At 45.2% G+C, this 17,337-nt stretch overlaps 1 protein-coding gene across 1 annotated transcript in view; it reads left to right on the forward strand.

Annotated features, from left to right (window-relative positions):
• The window catches only part of UVSSA (UV stimulated scaffold protein A), a 129,417-nt gene extending 114,792 nt beyond the window's left edge, over window positions 1-14,625 (forward strand). Inside the window, 1 exon segment of the mRNA XM_068275698.1 lies at window positions 12,815-14,625. Coding sequence (XP_068131799.1) covers window positions 12,815-12,908 — 94 coding nt within the window. The 3' untranslated portion in view covers window positions 12,909-14,625.
• Window positions 14,626-17,337: the final 2,712 nt, after the last annotated feature.

The raw sequence follows: 17,337 nt of genomic DNA on the forward strand, positions 1-17,337 counted from the left end.
TCTACAGATGTCATTTTGCCTTTTTAAAAACAGAAGGTACTGTATTTGCAATAAGTCAGCTGCAACTATGGTTTCCCATGATGCACCACTCCTGAATATGCACATCATCTTTATATGTCTCAGAAAGCCAGGCTGCACATCCAGAACTGCTGATGTATAGTTAGCTGATGTTGGTATGTTGTGTTGATGTGGCTCTGTAATATGTATTAGCTACAGGCTCACTATACACCAGCGGTTCTGGATGTGCTGCCTGGCTTCCAAGGGAATAAAGAGATGATTTGCATATTCGGGAGTGATGCATCATGGGAAACCACAGTTGCACACTTACTGCTGAATTATCGCAAATACCTTATGTTTTAAGAAGGCAAAATTACATTTAACAGAGGACTTTTTAGGCCAGGTACTCAGTGGTCAGTTGCATAACGCACGCTTATGAGTGTGAACTGCAATGGACACTGGGCATAGACTTTAATACAAAGCCTGCATGCAGTGAGTTAGAATAATGTGATCAGTTACTGGGAACAGGCCCATAGAATTGTATGGGCAGAATTATTCTGCAATGCAACTGATGCACTGTGTACAGGTCCTTAATAGTGGGATTCTTGGTCTCTGTAAAGGGAAGATCCGAAGTGTAAAAAAAAAAGTTCAACTTACCTGGGGCTTTTTCCAGCACCTGGCAGCCGATATATAACCCTCTCCGGTTATATTGGAGATTATGGAGATGATGACCTTGCCAGGTTGGCATCTTCTGCACCTGCACGAGCGCGCTCCCGCGCTGCTCATGATCACGCTCACGTGGTCTGGAGCGTTACGCGCAGGCGCAGTACTTCTGCATCACGCAGAATGCTCCAAGCCCTGTGAGCACGATTGCAAGTGGAGCAGCCACGCACTCACGCAGGTGCAGAAGATGCCGACTTGGCGAGGTCATCATCTTCAACGGAGGGGACACCGGAGCTGCAGCAAGGGACATATTGGCTGCCGGGGCTGGAGGAAGCCCCTGGTAGTTTTTTTTTTCCTCGGATCTTCCCTTTAAGCCTTATATACTGTCCAGTTGGTTCTGGGTCACAATGCATAGTAAACTGGTTAAGGGTTCTTCTTCAGACGCAGGAGACCAGGGTTTAAATCTTGTCTTTTCCTGATAAGCAAGCGGGCACCTATTCAGTAAAGGAGACCTTGGGCAAGACTCCCTAACACTGCTACTGCCTATAGAGCGCATCCTAGTGGCTGCAGCTCTGGCGTTTTGAGTCCTCCGGGAGAAAAGCGCAATATAAATGTTCTGTGTCTTGACTTTTCATGAGTTGGCTGGGTATTTTAGTACAGAAAATATACTATGATCTTGTAACAATCACTCTTCTAAATTGATAAATAGTCTGAATTTGATTAGAAGCTTATTGGTCAAATTTGTTTGGGTAGATTGATCACTGGCAGGTGCAATGACATTGATCAAAACTAGTGGAAAATATCAACAATAGCCATCTACCTAACCCACACATCAGAGTGCCTGGAGGAAACCCACACAAACTTTGGGAGAGCATACAAACTCCATGCAGCTAGTGTCCCTGCCCAGGTTTGAACCAATGCCCCACTCACATAAAGCGAGAGTGCTATCTTCTACAGCACCATGCCACATATACAATAACTCAGTTCTGTGTTTAGTTGTGGAATGCAACATCAAACCTTGTTAGGACTCATCCTACTGCTTGGTCATGGCTGGATAGTGTAATGGTTAAAGGATACCCGAAGTGACATTTGACATGATGAGATAGACATGTGTATGTACAGGATCTTCTTAAAAAATTAGCATATTGTGATTAAGTTCATTATTTTCTGTAATGTACTGATAAACATTAGACTTTCATATATTTTAGATTCAAATACACACAACTGAAGTAGTTCAAGCCTTTTATTGTTTTAATATTGATGATTTTGGCATACAGCTCATGAAAACCCAAATTTCCTATCTCAAAAAAATTGCATATTTCATCCGACCAATAAAAGAAAAGTGTTTTTAAAACAAAAAAAGTCAACCTTCAAATAATTATGTTCAGTTATGCACTCAATACTTGGTCGGGAATCCTTTGGCAGAAATGACTGCTTCAATGCGGCGTGGCATGGAGGCAATCAGCCTGTGGCACTGCTCAGGTGTTATGGAGGCCCAGGATCAGGGGTCGAGTCCTGCGTGGACGCGGGTGAACGGCGTCCACCCACTTATTCTTCCCTGGCTTGTGTGGAGGGGAGCAGTGCAGAGAAGGAGAGCTATGGGGACAGCGGGGATGGGCGGACATCTCCCCCCCCCCCCCATCCCTCACCTTCGTGCTCCCCTTGCTGCCTCTCCCCTCCGGCGTTTTGAAATATCGGGCCCGGCGCGAAAGTGGGCGGAGACTTTCCGCGTTCCAGTCGCAAGGGACGCTCCACTCTGTGTGCGGCTAGAAGACCAGACTAGCCGCACACAGAGCGGAGCGTCCCTTGTGGCTGGAACAAGGTAAGTCTCCGCCCACTTTCGCCGCCGGGCCCGACATTTCAAAACGCCGGAGGGGAGAGGCAGGAAGGGGAGCACGAAGGTGAGGGATGGGGGGGGGGAGATGTCCGCCCATCCCCGCTGTCCCCATAGCTCTCCTTCTCTGCGCTGCTCCCCTCCTGCTGGCTACCTGGGCACATATCCCCCTGCCTACATATACTGGGCACATATACACCTGGCTACATATACTGGGCATATATACCTCTGCCTACATATACTGGGTACACATACCCCTGCCTACATATACTGGGCATATATACCCCTGGCTTCATATACTGGGGACATATACCCCTGGCTACATATACTGGGCATATATACCGCTGGCTACATATACTGGGCATATATACCTCTGCCTACATATACTGGGCATATATACACCTGGCTACATATACTGGGCATATATACCTCTGCCTACATATACTGGGTACACATACCCCTGCCTACATATACTGGGCATATATACCCCTGGCTTCATATACTGGGGACATATACCCCTGGCTACATATACTGGGCATATATACCGCTGGCTACATATACTGGGCATATATACCTCTGCCTACATATACTGGGCATATATACCCCTGGCTACATATACTGGGCATATATACCTCTGCCTACATATACTGGGCATATATACCCCTGACTACATATACTGGGCATATATACCCCTGGCTACATATACTGGGGACATATACCCCTGGCTACATATACTGGGCACATATACCCCTGCCTACATATACTGGGCACATATACCCCTGGCTACATATAATGGGCATATATACCCCTGGCTACATATACTGGGCATATATACCCCTGGCTACATATACTGGGCACATATACCCCTGCCTACATATACTGGGCACATATACCCCAGCCTACATATACTGGGCACATATACCCCTGGCTATATATACTGGGCACATATACCCCTGGCTATATATACTGGGCACATATACCCCTGGCTATGTATACTGGGCACATATACCCCTGGCTATATATACTGGGCACATATACCCCTGGCTATATATACTGGGCACATATACCCCTGGCTATATATACTGGGCACATATACCCCTGGCTACATATACTGGGCACATATACCCCTGGCTACATATACTAGGCTACTATACCTCTGGCTACATATACTGGGGACTACTATACTCATGGCTACTTATACTGGGGACACCTATAGACCTGGCTACCTGGGGGTACCTATTTTGGGGGAACTGCTGTCAGATTATCTGCATTTTTGTGGAACCGCTGTTATGTATTTTGGGGAACAGCTGCCAGATTATGTGTATGTTAGGGGAACGGCTGCTGCCAGATTATGTGTATTTTGGGGAACTGCTGCCAGATTGTGTATGTTTGGGGGACCACTACTGCCAGATTATATGTCCTTTGGGTGTTACGTGTATTTTGGGTGATCCGCTGCCATGTTTCGCGTATTTTAGGGAACTGCTTCCAAATTATGTGTATGTTGGTGGAACTGTTGCTGCCACATTGTCTATTTTGGGGGAACCACTTCCATATTATCTGTATTTTGGAGGAACTTCTACCAGATTATGTGTCTTTTTGGTGAAATGCAGTCAGATTACATCTACTGGCTTGTGTGGAGGGGAGCAGCGCAGAGAAGGCGAGCTATGGGGACAGCGGGGATGGGCGGACATCTCCCCCCCCCCCATCCCTCACCTTCGTGCTCCCCTTGCTGCCTCTCCCCTCCGGCGTTTTGAAATGTCGGGCCCGGCGGCGAAAGTGGGCGGAGACTTTCCGCGTTCCAGTCGCAAGGGACGCTCCACTCTGTGTGCGGCTAGAAGACCAGACTAGCCACACACAGAGCGGAGCGTCCCTTGCGGCTGGAACGAGGTAAGTCTCCGCCCACTTTCGCCGCCGGGCCCGACATTTCAAAACGCCGGAGGGGAGAGGCAGGAAGGGGAGCACGAAGGTGAGGGATGGGGGGGGGGGAGATGTCCGCCCATCCCCGCTGTCCCCATAGCTCTCCTTCTCTGCGCTGCTCCCCTCCTGCTGGCTACCTGGGCACATATCGCCCTGCCTACATATACTGGGCACATATAACATATACACCTGGCTACATATACTGGGGACATATACACCTGGCTACATATACTATAGCCCTAACTACATATACTGGGCACATATACCCCTGGCTACATATACTGGGCATATATACCTCTGCCTACATATACTGGGTACATATACCCCTGCCTACATATACTGGGCATATATACCCCTGGCTACATATACTGGGGACATATACACCTGGCTACATATACTGGGGACTACTATAGCCCTGACTACATATACTGGGCACATATACCCCTGGCTACATATACTGGGCACATATACCCCTGGCTACATATACTGGGCACAAATACCCCTGCCTACATATACTGGGCATATATACCCCTGCCTACATATACTGGGCATATATACCCCTGGCTACATATACTGGGCATATATACCCCTGACTACATATACTGGGGACATATGCCCCTGGCTACATATACTGGGCATATATACCGCTGGCTACATATACTGGGCATATATACCTCTGCCTACATATACTGGGCATATTTACCCCTGGTTACATATACTGGGCATATATACCTCTGCCTACATATACTGGGCATATATACCCCTGACTACATATACTGGGCATATATACCCCTGGCTACATATACTGGGGACATATACCCCTGGCTACATATACTGGGCACATATACCCCTGCCTACATATACTGGGCACATATACCCCTGGCTACATATAATGGGCATATATACCCCTGGCTACATATACTGGGCACATATACCCCTGCCTACATATACTGGGCACATATACCCCTGCCTTCATATACTGGGCACATATACCCCTTGCTATATATACTGGGCACATATACCCCTGGCTATATATACTGGGCACATATACCCCTGGCTATATATACTGGGCACATATACCCCTGGCTATATATACTGGGCACATATACCCCTGGCTATATATACTGGGCACATATACCCCTGGCTACATATACTGGGCACATATACCCCTGGCTACATATACTAGGCTACTATACCTCTGGCTACATATACTGGGGACTACTATACTCATGGCTACTTATACTGGGGACACCTATAGACCTGGCTACCTGGGGGTACCTATTTTGGGGGAACTGCTGTCAGATTATCTGCATTTTTGTGGAACCGCTGTTATGTATTTTGGGGAACAGCTGCCAGATTATGTGTATGTTAGGGGAACGGCTGCTGCCAGATTATGTGTATTTTGGGGAACTGCTGCCAGATTGTGTATGTTTGGGGGACCACTACTGCCAGATTATATGTCCTTTGGGTGTTACGTGTATTTTGGGTGATCCGCTGCCATGTTTCGCGTATTTTGGGAAACTGCTTCCAAATTATGTGTATGTTGGTGGAACTGCTGCTGCCACATTGTCTATTTTGGGGGAACCACTTCCATATTATCTGTATTTTGGATGAACTTCTACCAGATTATGTGTCTTTTTGGTGAAATGCTGTCAGATTACATCTATTTTTGGGGGATACACTACGGCAGAGCTCAAACTTCCTCGGCAGACCTTTTACATCGCTGCTAAGGTCATGTATATTTGGCCGCACCCATGACCACGCCCACGGTGTGCTTGACCACGCCCATTTTCGGCGCGCCGCGCGAGGTTCTCCAAGTGAGTCCACTCACTTCTTTTCCCAGGACTAGACCCCTGCCCAGGATGCTTCGATAGCGGCCTTAAGCTCATCCAGAGTGTTGGGTCTTGCGTCTCTCAACTTTCTCTTCACAATATCCTAAAGATTCTCAAGTTAATTGGCTGCCCCCTAAAAATTGACACTAGACTACAATACATATGATAAATAGACATAGGACTCTGGTACGGATTAGATTGTGAGCTCCTCTGAGGGACAGTTAGTGACTAGACTATATACTATGTACGCGCTGCGTAAGATGTCAGCTCTATACAAATACTAAATAATAATAATAATAATATGCTAATTATTTGAGAAGATCTTGTACAGTGCCTAGCACACACATAACTATGCCATGTTCCTTTTTTTCCCTCTGTCTGAAAGAGTTAAATATCAGGTATGTAAGTGGCTGACTCAGTCCTGACTCAGACAGGAAGTGACTTCAGTGTGACCCTCACTGATAAGAAATTCCAACTATAATAAACGTTCCTAGCAGAAAATGGCTTCTGAGAGCAAGAAAGAGATAAAAGGGGGAATTTCTTATCAGTGAGGGTCACACTGTAGTCACTTCTGTCTGAGTCAGGACTGAGTCAGCCACTTACATACCTGATATTTAACTCTTTCAAGCAGAGAAAGAAAAAAAGGAACACAGCATAGTTGTTTGTTAGCTAGGCACTGTACATACACATGTCTATCTCATCATGTCACATGTCACTTCGGGTATCCTTTAAGGGCTCTGCTTCCGACACAAGAGACCCGGGTTCAAATCTCGGCTCTTCCTGTTAAGTAAGCCAGCCCCTTTTCAGTAAGGAGCCCTTGGGCAAGACTCCCTAACACTGCTACTGCCTATAGAGTGCTCCCCTAGTGGCTGCAACTGTGGCGCTTTGAGTCTTGCAGGAGAAAAGTGCATTATAAATGTTACTTGTCTTGTCTTGTTTGGATTTCCACCATCTCAGACATATGTTGTTTTGTAAAAGTCACCTTCAGGCGGTATTTTGCTTGCGTGCCGCGTTGCTATCAGCGCACATAAGTACGTTGATGAGCTGCCTATCCCCCATGCACGCTCCTTCCTACCGCCGCACGCATCATAAAACATGGTGTCTGACAGCTGGTATCACAGCGCAAATTATACGATGGTGCTCAACAGGTCTTAATTAACAACTGGATGGACATCTCGAGGAGTGCACCAGACATCAATTAGCAGTGCCCTTTCCCTGAGAACAAACCAGATTTAATTAGCTGCGTGGAATTGAAGGGAAATCATGCATCCAGCTGTGGAAACACCGACGAGCAGATCAGAGTTATTGTAAATAAGACGTTCCACGTTGGGAGCATGTCATGGCGGCGCCCAATCTCTGCGCGGCTTGTCAGGGCTTCTGGTAGAAGAACTATACCGAGTTTATACTGAGTAACACTAAATATAGGTTATCGTAATATTATTTACGTGAAAATCATTTTTGATGTAATATTTTCATTACTGTTTCATAATTTCAATGGGTGTAGATTCTCTGTCAGGGCCGATGCACTTGGACCTTTGATTTCAATGCAGCAGTCATTCTGACATTTGTTTCAGTGCAGGCTGGTTACAGATCAGCCACAGTCTGTAGTCCTTTGATCATTTTTCTAACCGTGCCCAGACTTCATCTCTTCAGGTTGAGCTTAGAAAGGGACCTGAATCCCTCCACATTAGTAATTGCTGTAGTAGTAGTTGGCTCAATAGAATTAAAGTACTTTGAGCGCAGCCCTAATGCAGGGGTAGGGACACCTTAGCTCTCCAGCTAAGGAACTCCAAGTCCCACAATGCATTGCAGGAGTCTTGAAAGCCACAGTCATGATTAATAAAGGCAAATGCATGCTGGGATTTGTAGTTTTATCACAATTGGAGAGCCGAGGTATTCTACCGCTGTTCTAATGTCAACAAAAGGCCATCAGAGACTGCTTAGGGCGGTAAATACTGGAGGTTTCTGGCATATGCCATCCTATCCACAGGCAGTTGACCTATATATAGTACAGCAGGATGAACAATAGGTTATGTACTGATCCGGGTGATTGAAGCCGTGCCCTATGCACCATCCTCCATAGAATCATCCGATTCCTCAGTTTATGAAACCACGACTCTGACTCCAGGTACCCAAAATGGCGCTGACTCCTCGACTCCAACTCGTTAGTCTAATGCTAGCTAATATAAAACACCCTCCGTCTAAGTTTTTTGAACTACACACCCAGCATACAGTGTATAGGAAGTAAAATCTACTGACCTGAGTTTTTTTTATATTTCTTTACAGAGGAAGGTCTTCTATTGCGTGCCCATTAACATATTACCAGTGAGGAGAAATTTGATTGCCCGCGGTGCCTGATAAATAGTGAGCAGCACAGGCACTCATATTTTCCCTCAGTGCCGGCATTTTAATGGGTGCGTGCCCATAACTGGTGCGCTCAGCCAAATGTAACCATATGCACCAGCATTCTCATTATAGCAGCTTAATCACATTAGCGGCAATGGGCACAGGGCTTTATCAGGTGCCGTGGCCCCTCAAATCTCCCCTGAATTACGATGAAAATATCGGTGTTGAAGGGAAATTTGGTGCCCAATAAATAGGGGGCGCTTACTACTCACTGGCTTAAGGATTAGGTGTGTAGGGGGGCATAAGTGTTAGGTGGGGGATTCTTAAGGGCTAGGTTTGTGTGGAGGGTTAGGCATAGAGGGGGTTAAGGTAAGTGTTTGGCGTTAAGAGGGAGGGTCCTGTGTGAGAATAGGTTAGGTTAGGGCAAAGTAAAATTACTGATATTCTATTATAGTGGATAATAGAATATCTGTAAAAGTACCATATATTTTCACCCATTTCTACATGCGGTGCTTTCATAGGTACGCCTTCTAATGTCCCACCCCACTCAAAGGATTGAACATGGATGCTCAGCCAAACAATTTGTCCTTCTAACAATGTCTCCAAGCGTTATGACTGAACTGAGGTTGGTTTAAAATTAAGTAAAATAATTTCAGCGAAGTCCAGAATTAGGCCGCACATCCTAAAGCTATTCAAAGTATGAGGCTATGATTAAAGGGAACCTTAACTCTAAAAAAAATGAGTTTTACTTACCTGGAGCATCTACCAGCCCCCTGCAGCCATCCTGTGCCCTTGCAGTCACCCATCGCTCCTCTGGTCCCCCGCTGCCAGCTAGGATTCGGCCGGCCGCCATGCGTAAGTTTTTACACATCCCCGCTGGTGCAGGAAGCTATTGCAGACATCAACAAGTACATTTTTACGTGTTACGGGTGTAATGGTTAAAATTTTATGCATTACACCCGTAACAAGTAAAAATGTACTTGTTGATGTCTGCAATGGTTTCCTGCACCAGCGAGGATGCGTAAAAATGTACGCATGGCGGCCGGCCGACTCCTAGTCGGCAAAAAACTAAACTAGCTGGCAGCGGGGGACCAGAGGAGTCATGAGTGACTGCGAGGGCACAGGATGGCTGCAGGGGGCTGGTAGATGCCCCAGGTAAGTGAAACTCTTTTTTTTTTTTTTTTTTTAGAGTTAAGGTTCCCTTTAAAGCGGATCCGAGATGAAAAACTAACTATAACAAGTAACTTGTCTACATATCTTATCTAAAGTTTAGATGGTTTACACAGCAAAGCTAGCTGTAAACAGTTTTAATAGAATATGATTATTTATTCCTGTGATACAATGACAGCAGCCATGTTGTTTGTAAACATTACCTAGAGGCAGGCTTATCTGTATCTTGAGCCATCAGACTAATCCCCTCTCCTCCTCCCTCCTCCCCTCTGCCTCTGAAATCAATGGCTAGTAACACCTCCCCCTCCTCCTGCCCAGACTGAGCTCCCATGAGCCCTTGCTACTGCCAAGGCTCTCTGAACCTGTGGGTGTAGCTTATTTAGTTTATAGGGAATTAGAGTATTAAAACAAAAACAAAAAAGTATTTGGCTTGAGGAATGCCCTATAAACAATAGGAAAGGAACACAATTATGCAATGTGTAAAAGTTCACCTCGGATCCACTTTAAGGACCAACCAGTCCAAACATGTCAATTTTGGCATGAACTGTATGTGCCTTTTTTTTACTCATTTCGATATGTCTTGACAAGAAAGAATTTTGCCTGCTTTTGGACACAAGTGCGGATCCATTTTGGTTTGGTTTGGACATTTATCCAAAACGTGCTGTTTTCCGCACATGTGAATGTGTAAGATCCAGAATTTCCGGTTCGGAATTGTACCCTTTCAGAAGATGCATTTAGTTCGATATTGGGATGAGCGATGAACATGACCAAACCCCCGGTGCTTCCCCCCCCCCCAGTGTAAAATGTGCCCCCTAGGGGCCCTGTCCATGAACGCTTTACCTGTTGGTGTCCGCCGCTATTGCTTCTTTCTCACACACCAGCACCTCATGTGATTGCCGACGTATTGCATGTGTGGGATGCGTGTGACATCACTTGAGGAATAGCGTGGAGGCAGCTGTGGACACCGAAAGGCAGAGTATTAATGCACAGGGATTGGGGGGCTGCATTTTACACTGGATGGATACTGCCAGGGGCAACACATCACTAGGCCGATTCCCAAAAGATTTTATGCTGAAATTGATCGTGAGTCGGTCGCCCAACAGATCCCTCTCCAATCAGAGAGAGATCTGTCTCTTAGTCGATTTGCCCATACATCATCTGATGTATGGGCACCTTAAAGAGAACCCTAGGAGCGCACAGTAAGGACACAAAGGCATGTCATTGTGCACAGGACATGCCTCTGTGTCCTACTAGCTTTAGTAAAAACCACCTCGGGTTCTCTTTAACCCGCACCAGTACTGCTTGTTGACACAGCCCCGAAGCTAGTATTCACTGCCATGGCATACAACATTAGGGCCCATTCACACTTGGTGCTTTTCAGGTGTCTTCCAGCACTTTGCTCATCACCAGCGATCAGCAAGGGATTGTATACAGTGTATCCTTATGAACTCATTCACACTGCAGAAATCGCAAACACACTGCATGCAGCATTTTTGGAGCGATTGCGATGCGATTTTCATTTTGCTGAATGAGAATCACAAATCCCAACATCTGCAAAATCACATTCGCTAATGGACCCTAACCGGGGCACTTGCACATCAGCAAAAGCACTCCCAGCAGGGTAAGGGAGGTTTAGAACTTATATTGGGTTTTTAATGTTGTCTGTGTACCTGTTGAAGACATTTCGTCCTTCACTCCAGACAGCAATAAAAACCTGACAAAACTTACTAGTGTCCCACCACACCCTGATTAAGGCCTTAATTCACCAAGGGCAGTTCAGTAAAATAATTTAGGTCGGTAAAATACTGCATTCGGTATTTTATACTTTTTTTTCAAAATTCACTGAAGATTTTCTGCATGAGGCAGAAGTTTGTTAATTTAACAAACAAACATGCCTCAGTTCACTAAGCCCTGCTCGGTAAGTGTCACCAGCAGTGGAGCTGGTCAGCGGTGAGGCAGGGAGCTGCATGTACAAGTCAGGGTTTTCTGTCCAGTGCATCTCTGACATTCCTTTAGATGTTCTGCAGCCACCAGGGGGAGCTCTTCTGTATAACAGTATACAGATTTTCACATCTAAAGGGATGCAGAAAAGTCTAAAAAAAAAAAGTCACCTTCCCCTGATCTGCTTTAGTGAAGACCCGCCTTCCACATCAGATTAAATCAGGATGAGAAGCAGGGCTGTGTGGCTTTCCCTATTGCCTGCCTGGCTCTCTCTGTTGGCTTTCTGTCAATGATGCACATGGAGAGAGCATGGAGAGAGTGAGTTATCGGCTGGTCAGAGCTGGAGAAAAATACAGAACACTTTTGCCCAATTAACTGAATACATAATTCTTTGAATTGCAATTTCTTGACATTTCTTGAGGTATTTACCTGACTAGTCTGTAATTTTCGTTTTCAATGCGGTAATCTGTTTAGTGAATTAAAATTTGGGAAGGTGATTGGTAAAATCAGCTTTTTTCAACATTACCGAATGCAGTAATGCTTAGTGAATTGAGGCCAATGTCTGTTTTTTCTTTCTGGGGACCAATGTTTTTTGTGGTAAGAATGTCTGTGACAGTCACCCGTCACTAACCAGCTCAGCGTACAAGGAACCAGCAGGTTGAACGCCAAGTTGATATTCAGTCACAACACACCGGACTGGATAACAAGGATGCCGCGCCTTTGTCCGCTGCAGCCTTCCTCGCACGGAAAACTTGGAAGTCTGCCATTTATCTTGTAAGGTCGGCGGTAAAGAATAATGACAAAGGTGGCATGTGCACATTAAAGCGAGGCTTCCATTACTTCACTCCTCTTATTAAAACCGTGTTGAATTAAAACTATTTGTATTGCCGTACTTAATTTACTTAACACGTCTAATTTGTTCTGCCTCATCAGCGCAGTGTTAGGAGGACCGATCGGTAATTAATGATACCGCCTTGTTTTTCTTTCCTTTTTTTTTTTTTTCTTTTCTTAAACATATCTATAAACATTCCAACTTGACTTTTACTCGAGCGGCGCTCTACGCTTGCAATTTGGGGCTAACGACTTCCTTTCTCTCTCTACCTTCTTCTTGCAGAGGAGCGGTGAAACGGGTGATAAGCGCAATGAACCAAATGGATAAGAGGCGCCACGAGAAGTTTGCAAACCAGTTTAATTATGCATTAAATTAAAACGCGGGAGAAAGATAAAGCGCCTGGCCAGCTTCTGCACGGAAGACTTGTTTTAAGGACCTTTAAGGAAAAATTGTTGTCTTATATGTGTATTTTTTTCCCTTAATGATTGTGTCTTAACTTATTCGTGTAATTTGTTACCCTTTGTCGGTTTTTCCTACCTTGAAAATATATGGATATGAAAAAAAAGAAGAAGAAATGCTTAATTACCTACAGAGAGAGGAAAGAAGTAACAGTAACAAATGGGGCTTTGTATTAATCACACAATTCCCAGGCACAAATGCTTTCCTAGATCGCTGTAGAGCTGGTTTTATTCTCAAGTAGTTGGGCTCAAGGTAATTCATTTTTAATGGCTTAGTTTAGAGCAGAATGGACTGCCAGAGCTGCAGGTTGTAATCTAAAAAAAGCTCCGCCCCTGCATAACTGTACCTTGTAACCTGAGCATCATGCTGCCCACTCAATCCCACCCCCGCAGAGCCTTCTGTCACCAGCCGTCTGTTTACAATTGTCTATCAATCTCCGCCGCTTCCCTGTCTCCTCCATAACTCTGGTCCCCACCCGCGTCCCTTCCCTCTCCGCTGATTGGAGGGATGCGGGCGGGGACCGGAGCTATGGAGGAGGCGGTGGAGCGGCGGAGATTGATAGGCAATTGTAAACAGTTGGCTGGTGACACGCTGCAGCTGAGATTTATGGGGGGGCAGAGCGCAGGGGGTCCCTGGAGGGACGACATATAGCAACAGAGGCTGGTAATTATATGCACAGCCAGCCTCTGTCTGCTATTAGGATTCTTAGAACCCACCTCTTTAAACCCAGGTTGAAATTGATCAGTCCATTTTCAAGTTGCATATATTTGCATACAAATTTACATACATTTGCGTTGACTTGGAAACATTTGCATATCATTGATCACCCTTAGTGCTTACATCAAAAGTGTTTGATATTACTACAAACTGTCTTCTGTAAGGTAAGACCAAGGCTTACCTTTTTTTAAACGGTTTGTAAATATTTCATGCATTTTTGGGTGCCTCTAGTATCGCTGTTGTACTGCCAAGTCCAGTCAGGTAGTTGTTACTTTAGGTACCTCCAGCCCCCACGTTCTTCCTCATTGCAGTGATGGGTGGGGAAACCAATGTAGCCTGAGTCAGATTTTCCTAGGTAACATCTATTGTATTTAGGTTACATTGAAGGTCTTCCACTCCTCCCCCTCCCAACCCCCAAAAGGAAAGAACATTCAGGATAAGATAAACTGCAAGTCTGCATCATTTTTTAAGGTGCCCATTACCAATCCAATTTCCCGAACGTTCGACTGTTCAATACAATCATTGCGATCAATTCGGAAACAATCTTTTGAGCCAACCAATGAAGTGGAAAATGTATGCAGCTTGAAAATGGACCAATCAGAGGCCGCCACTGGGAAATTCAGCTGGTCTATTCTCAAGCTGGATACCTTTGCATAGAAAATGTGCAGAATGCTGCATTATCTGGAAATGATTTGCATCTCACTGACCATCCCTACATAGCAATATGACCTATGCAAGGGGGGGAAACCTCGGCCCGCTGATAGAGGATCATTGAGTGTATCCAGGCTGGGTTTGCAGAGTCATGATTGATCTTTAGCCCTGGAGAATTGTACTGATCCCAGCCTTGCCAGTGCCTACCTTGTAGGTTACAAGAGTAGAGTACTTAAAGGGATACTGTAATGGGGTCGGGGGAAAATGAGTTGAAGTTACCTGGGGCTTCTAATGGTCCCCCGCAGACATCCTGTGCCCACGCAGCCACTCCCCGATGCTCCGGCCCCGCCTCCGGTTCACTTCTGGAATTTAGGACTTTAAAGTCTGAAAACCACTGCGCCTGCGTTGCCGTGTCCTCGCTTCCCCTGATGTCACCAGGAGCGCACGCCGCAGGCACAGACCATACTGGGCCTGCGCAGTACAATCCTGGTGACATCAGCGGGAGTGAGGACATGGCAACGCAGGCGCAGTGGTTTTCAGACTTTAAAGTCCTAAATTCCAGAAGTGAACTGGAGGCGGAGCCGGAGCATTGGGGAGTGGCTGCGCGGGCACAGGATGTCTGCGGGGGACCATTAGAAGCCCCGGGTAACTTCAACTCATTTTCCCCCGACCCCATTACAGTATCCCTTTAAAGTCATGACAGGATCTGTCTTAATGGTACATTACTGGGCAGGAGGGGCTCGGGGTTAAATACTTAACTAATCTGACTTAATTCACCCAGGCAGGTGATCGCTCCATTCCCTCTTAAAAGCGGCTGTTTTTTTTTTAAATCTCTACCAAGGCTCTGGCCACCCCTATGTACGTTGCCCTGCCGCTTGCTAAGTAATCGCGGCCTAATTGGTGGCTGTGAAGCTGGGGGCTGGATGCAGCAACACAGGCAGAGGTTTCTGAAGAGCTTTGGCAGCCTTTGGAAACAGCTGCGACTGCGTTGCCAAGGAGGCGGGCAGAGCATCACCTGAGTCCCAGTTACGTGGAACCAGGTAAGTATTTATCCCTGAGGACTGAACCCCCCCCCCCCCCCCCCCCCGTGCAGCATTAAGAGAGGGCCTGGCATGACGGTCTCTATTTTTATACACAGTATATAGTCTTTAATGTGGTAATTCCTATTTTTCCAGCATGAAATCTTGATATTTCTCTTGATTGTAATATTTTGTTACGCCTGGAGAGGCGCTGGGCTCCATAGTACGAGGACGCTTGAACTTTGTCTCAGGTGACCTGTTTTTTAACTTTTTCTATTTCCTTACTTCACATAACAGTATAACGTACACAACTGATTCTTCACCTCCAGCTTATTACATCGGATTTATACTGGCATTTTATTTTTTTGTTTTGTTTTTTTACGGAACTTTGTATATTTTGTAATATCCCTGTATGGTGCCGTGTGTCTTATTGATGTTTACTGTAAAATGTATTTGACAATGATTTCAAAATGAACTTTTGCATTTTCTTCACCTTATAAACTTTGTGTATATGACCACAGTCTCCTGTTGTGTTATTAGCTAGCTGTGATAACGCCCAGCCTTATGGTCAGGGGATATATTAATGTGTACCTGAGGCGACATGTGACATGAGATAAACATGTATATACAGTAAAAAAAACATAAATAACCAGGCTGTTTTATTTTGCCTGCAAGAGTCCATTTCTAGGCATGGACGTGACAGCTCCTGTCTTGTCGGTACCTTGTCAGGAATATAGTTAACATCACTGATAAGCAAATTATAGCAATAAAAGTTTTCCTGGCAGAATACAACTTCTGAGGGCAAGAAAAGATAAAATGCATGAACTATTGGCCTTTTTCTAACTCTAGGACACTTAATAGGCTGCCACTGATTAGAGACAGTCAAACATTCAACCTACTTTGTAAATGTTTAACTATAAAAGAAAACCCTGTGATATCTAAAAAGGTCATTTTTTTGGAGTAGGAGGATAAATATAATTGTTTATCTCATAAGTTTATGTACACCTCAGGTTCATTTTCACGAGGATAACCTGACATCCCAACGCAAAGCACACAGGCCAAAGGCTTTAAACAAAACAACAGATGGCTGGAATTATTTGGGACATTTTTATTGAACTGTTGTCTGCTGTTACGATGATGTATATACAACTTGACTAATAATTAGGCTATTTTCTTTGAAAATTGATTTTGGGTGTTTAGATACAGTCATTACCTTGTCTATATATGACAAGGGGGTTTTGGATGTTAGGGAGGCACACAATATATGTGTATTCTGGAGTGGGTTACTACACAGAAGAAAAACGATAAATGTGATGACCCAAACAAGAATTAGGAAAAAGGAATCTTTAATGTTCAAAAATAGCTGACAACACATTTCACAGGCCCTTCCCTGCTTCCTCGGGTCAATGCAACAAATAAACCTTTTGATGAGCTGTGTGGAGCGTGGGCGCCTGTAAGGATTCGCATATGGGTGGTTTAGAGAACATATGTTCCATTCGTTCACTGAAGTTTCCCCCTGTGGGATATTGATTGTGAGATATCTGAGTGTTTATGTACCGATGGTCATACATCCATTTTTGTCAAGCCTGAAGCCTAGTACACTCATTCATTTTTGATTGGCCTATCAATGACCACACATTTTACCACTTTCATGTAGTATGAGAACTTACCTATTCAATTTGTTCATAGTATTGAAAAACGGTTGGCCCTCATTCTACATGAGGGGGCAAAATTGGCCTGTCAAAATTGGATGTGTGTACCAGGTTTAAAGAAAATATGAGCGTGCAATGCAGTTTAGTTCTGTCAAGACTTCTTCACAGAGGAGGTTCAAGGTAAGGCCTCGTTCACATCTACACAGCGTAGATGGCTGTGCGATCAGAACGCAACGCTTACTATTGCACACCATCTGCGCCGCTACCGGCTGCGCTGCTGATCCCATCCATTGACAGTGAATGGGTC

The sequence above is a fragment of the Hyperolius riggenbachi genome, chromosome 1, assembly GCF_040937935.1.
Source record: "Hyperolius riggenbachi isolate aHypRig1 chromosome 1, aHypRig1.pri, whole genome shotgun sequence".
Taxonomy (NCBI): domain Eukaryota; kingdom Metazoa; phylum Chordata; class Amphibia; order Anura; family Hyperoliidae; genus Hyperolius; species Hyperolius riggenbachi.